At 42.4% G+C, this 5,580-nt stretch overlaps 1 protein-coding gene across 1 annotated transcript; it reads right to left on the reverse strand.

Moving 5' to 3' along the window:
• Positions 1 to 293: 293 nt before the first annotated feature.
• Positions 294 to 1,322, reverse strand: SARC_10716 (hypothetical protein; the record flags this gene model as incomplete). Its single annotated transcript, XM_014295231.1, has 1 exon — positions 294 to 1,322. One exon carries the CDS (start codon positions 1,320 to 1,322, stop codon positions 294 to 296), a length of 1,029 nt encoding a protein of 342 aa, XP_014150706.1.
• Positions 1,323 to 5,580: the final 4,258 nt, after the last annotated feature.

The following is a 5,580-nucleotide window of genomic DNA, read 5'->3' on the forward strand; positions in this document are numbered from 1 at the left end:
TTTGCGTGTCTATAGTAACGAATACATGAATTGTTGTTTGATCCAATACCGTTGAGCAGCTGTTCGTTTGCGTGTCTCGGGGACCACTGGCTTGTGTTGGGACTTGAGGCTACGCGCTATGGGCGTCACACCGACTGAGGACGCCACGCAAACGAGAGCGTCGACATGCTTTGGCGATTGTGTTTCATCAGACCTGGCTGGATGCTATAGATGTAAAGTGAGATAGCCTAGAGTATGACCAAATATTGAACTGTCTAGTCAAACATGAGCGAAGCAAACCTGAGTGTTTAGTATCATCGTATCACAGTAGACTTAAGGCTCGCCACTCTGTTGTCAAGCGCTTTGTTGTACTCCTTAACCTCAGATTGGTATCCTACCTGTGTTTCGTCGCATCGACTCTTTGTCGGCGTACCACAATAACTACTAAGCAGATTATTCTGAAAGTGTATACTCGCATATTGTTGTGTAAATGAATTGGAGGCGCGTCGTTTCTCCAAACCCTGTCCACCCACCTTCACATTACTATTATAGTCATCGTAGTTCAGGCCGCAAGGAGCATGCAGAGGTTTGTACTGGTGACAGTTGGTGCAATGCGTCTTAGCGCTACAATTGATGGTTATGTTATCTGTGTGCACATCCAACAGATGTAACGGGCGGATTGGGACTGTATGAGCGCTTGAGCTCAGTTGTTGCTGTGCAGCATGTGAGAAGGGTGAAAGTTGACAATTAACACCGTGTGAATGAGTGACACCATGTTCGCCCTGTATAGGCGATCCGAGTGGAGTGATCTGGGGACCGCAGCTCTCGGTGGTGGCGAGGAACACTCTGCCATCATTGCCGAAGGTGTAAGGCTCGCCAGATAACTGACTGATATGGGCCAGGTTGTTGTAGCCAACCAACTCCGTCCGGACTGTGGGTGTATGGGCTAATCTGCGTTGAGCGCTTGCGTTCCGTTCTACAAGGTCCAACAATTCGGATGCCCTAGCTGGGAAACTATCATCATTAGCATTTCCACTCGCCGCTGCTCTTAAAACTTCGTCGGCGCTACAAGAGCGACTGTGCGAGGTTTTTGTTGTAGTGGATGCAATCTCCTGGTGATTAGTTTTACTACCAGCCGTTTGGGGAGTCAAAAACACTGGCGGTAATGCACATCCATTATTTGCAAGCCTCGGTTCTGGTGAGTTTATGTTGTGCAGGACGTTGTTCACAGGATGCGAGGTTACGTTTGCACGTATGTTCGTGCTTTTGTTTTGCAGCTCATACAAAAATTCATCGAGAACTGAGTGGGCAGAGCCCTTCCAGACGTTTGTATCGATATGCATGGTATAATGGTGTAATGCTAATAATATTCAGTGTGGTAAAAATACAGCAACGCCGGTCTGCTTATCACCGGAACGTTTCGCGACGTGTAAATTGGAAAAAAGTAACATCGCTATCGGTTGAGCATGCTGTAGTTTCGTTTGGTGTACGAAATGGGGAGATGTATACTTCGTCGTCGTGAGGAAAGAAGCCTTGATAGAGCAGTCAGATCACGTGCTCCGATCTGGCAGCTTTGCATTTTGGAGTCGTAAATCGGTTTCTATCAAATCATATTTGATATGGTTTTTCGTTTCTGCTGAGCTAATGCCGCATACCAGTGTGTGACTATAGGAGCCACGAGTTCAATGTTAAATTTGGGCAAAATCACAGCATTGATCTGACACTTCGAGGTGTGACATGTCGTCGAAACCGCAGTGATCGGTCATGCGCCTTCGCATATGGGTGACGATATGATAATAAACCGCTCACCTCGATTCCGGTGCTTTTGTCTGAGGTTTAATGTCCTAAACAACTGTATTGAAGAATTGCTCAAATGTGTTCTCAAAAATACAGATTACTTACATGTGCTCTCAATACTTTTTTAGTTACTTTTATGTTTATTGATGAGTCCTACAAATGAATCTCAGTCCGACGGGTGTAAGTCTCGAGCATAGACTCCGCTTTGCCCTCCGCATAACAGCTCAACAGATATAGCAGCTGTATTAAAAAAATAACTCAGAAGATGGTGGTCTAATAGATAACAGGAGAGCGACTAAAAAATGTAATCTTTCGTCCAGGTTATGGTAGACTATTAAAATCTGACGAATATCTATGAAAATTGTAACGTCACAGGCATACTTTTCTTAGTACGCTATTAACATCCCTGCCAATGTGTGAGGGAAAGCAATCCGACACATCATCTGCAAGCTCATGTGGCGGACATAAAAATAAAAGAATATTGTCCATTTAAAACTAAGACAAAAAAAACACCAATATGTTTTGCATCCTGGCCATTCGTGAATGCAATATAGCCGATCGATAAGCAGTTCACCCAAAGTCCTCAAATTGTCGATGGGCAATTTCAAGGCATCATAGGAATAGCATCCTATCTTGCTACTACGAAAAGTAGACTATGCCAAGACGTGACAAAGCTCGCACGGTAGTCTTCACCATACCAGCTTGTATAAGATATGGAACAAATATTTCGATACTCTGCTATTTCACAAGATTGGTGGACTGTACCAAGTGTACGAGTTATAAGGTCACAAGATTGGTGGACTATACCAAGTGTACGAGTTATAAGCGTCTCAAGTATTCAAGTAATCGTTTTGAAGAATAAATTATTTTTTGCAATAGATGTGTAACAGTATGCGGTCCACCTTACAAATACTTGAAGTCTTGCAATGCTCTTACAACGCTCTAAATTCATTCTAAATCCATGTGATCTACACGTGATAGTGCAAAAGTCTATCTCATAAGTGTTCAAACTCGTGTACACCTACAGCCTAGCGCTCTAAACCAGTCACAAATGACGATTAGGAGAATTTGTTACACAGGTAGAAATTCGTGAGCTTCTTCACTACTTAGCGAGTTTAGTTCTACGCGAATAAATGGATAAGCCGCAGGTTATAATGTGGGCGACCAAATGACAAACAACCCCACGCACCCCCGGGGGAGGGAGGAGGGGGGGTCATGATCAACCAGTTAAAGTGATATTATACGAATATATACCGCGTGATAAAGTGCTAAGGCTCTCGTGACAGAAGTAAAGTATAGATACGTACATGTAGCTATGACGCGGGAATATGGGTACTCTCTCTATAGCGGTGATAAAAATTTTGTGGTCTACTAGTAATAGTTATTTACATATTTAAATATTTATTTATTTGTTTTACATGGTCATAAGCTGATAATAACTGATAGCTCATATACTCGCGTAGGCTCATAGTGACATATAGTCAATTACATAGTCATATATAGTCCGTCTATATCATATTCTATATATAACTTTTATTGCGAACAAGAAATATACTATTATAGTCCATATGTAAATACCATATACTGATAGTCAAGTCCATACTCCATACTTCATACTCTATATATATTTTGTTGTAGAAAATTAAAAATAGCATAAAATAATTAAAATACAGTATACATATGTATCAGGAAAAAAAAACATTAGTTTCATATTTATATATATTTGTTTACTGTTGAGTACTGTTTGTTATTTTTATTTTTTAAACTTTTTACAGTATTTGTTTTTAAAAAACAATATATTTTATACATAATATTTGTTTAAAAAAAAAGCAATACATAAATTGTTTGTTTTTAGAAGGCTATGCGTAAATCATAGCCTTCTTTTTTTACTGACAAAAATCACAAAATACCAGTACAAATCCAGTATGTAAATATATTTACATAAATACATACAGTAAATATTATGTTTTGTTTTAGGGTTTAGGGGCCTTAGAAAAGCACCTTTTTGCAATAATGTACATTATTCAAAATCAATAATGTCCATTTTTTATTTAAATGGACTCCCGCAATTCATCCAAAACTAAAGGCCATTATTTAATTATGGCCATTATTTAATTATGGCCATTGTTGAAAATTATATATTATATTTTTACAAAAGTTTCACAAGATAATATTATTTTTTTCAAAAATGGCAAGTATGTATGATACAATGTATGAACATGTGGTATGGCTCTCATAGTCGCTGTAGTGGTTCAGGAAAGATTGATGGGAAGAAGTATTCAGTAAATTCCCGTTTGAAGCTTGGGTCAAGTGAGTCGACAATAGAAGATATGTGCTGAGTCAATTCGGGCCGGTGTTCAAAACACTGTTGCTATCGAATGTTCCATATATTCGCTTGCTGACCTACTAAATAGAGTACCCACCTCTGTGGTACGGATCGGGTCTGCGCCGTGTAGTGCCGCGGAATGGGTTAGTGCAGAGTACGAAATACCGAGAAGGACCAGGTTATCCGTCATAATCCGGTCGAGAAGCGAGGATGGGGGTAAGCCAATGCCGCACCAGACCACGGATGATTTCGGTATGTGTTGCCTGGCCTGGATCGGAAGTATCGTAGTCGGAACCAACAAGCGCGATGATTTGGTTTGAACCGATATCTGGAAGTAGTACTTCAACAGCGTGATTAGTCGGGCAATGTGAACATGTACGTACTCGTTACAATCATAGCACACATCCGGATTGGTGTAGACTCGAAGCAGCGATTGAAGCTGTCGTGTCTGGCTGTGTCACGGTTTGAGGTTGGCGGTTTACCCATAATCAGTTGGTAGTAGTATTGGCGCCGGGCCATTGCCGCGATCTTCTTGTTGGACCAGCGTTTTGTTGAGTTCTTCCTGATGTCGTCACAGCGTTGGCGGAGGGCTACATGGTCAGGTGCACGCCCGCCCGTGGTTTTTTGTACAGTTTTCAGGTGAGCATAGATACTGTACGGGAAGCGCAGTGATGGTTTATCGTGGGCCCAGGCGGGTTGCGTCAGAGAGGTAAGTGTATTTGTGCTTGCCATTGAGTCGAGTTGTATTCCCAGCCAACCGCTGAGGTAGTCTGCGAATGGTCGCGCGGGGAGCAGGCCGCAAAAGTGAAGTAAGTTTGTTTGATGTTTGGGAAACCGAGTGTATTTAGTGCCCGTGATGATGGCTGCTGCTTGGATGAGTGCTGAGTTAAAGCGCTCGAATAGGGGGTCCAACGCATCCTTCCATATAGGCGGAGCCCAGGCAATAATGTTAGCCCATATGTAGCCGTGGATAGGATGAATGTTTTGAACATCACCAGTCGGTTGCGAGGGTGTTGCCAGCTGAAACCATGGAAGCCATAAGCGCGGAAAGAGGCGATACCCAGTGACAATGCTGCAACCAGGTATTCCATATGTCTAGCGAGGTTGATTCCTGGTACTCCGTCCTCACTTGTCCCAAGCTTCAAACGGGAATTTACTGACCACTTCTTCGCATCAATCTTTCCTAAATCACTACAGCGACTATGAGAGCCACACCATATGTTCATACATTGTATCATACATACTTGCCATTTTTGAAATAAATAAAATTATCCCTATTAGCGTCGGGGCGTCCTAATGTCCGGCGTTTGGTAGAGTGCTCCACTGCGGCCTTCAGGTAGAGGACATAAATCCCATCGGAGCCAGGTCCCTTATTGGAATAGCGTAGTATTGCCTCCATTACATCGTCGGGGCGTATGGTGGAAGTGACACCAGGAGAGGGTTCGGTATCCGGTGGAACCACATACGGGTTTGTAGAG

This window comes from Sphaeroforma arctica, assembly GCF_001186125.1.
Source record: "Sphaeroforma arctica JP610 unplaced genomic scaffold supercont1.1359, whole genome shotgun sequence".
NCBI classification, from domain to species: domain Eukaryota; class Ichthyosporea; order Ichthyophonida; genus Sphaeroforma; species Sphaeroforma arctica.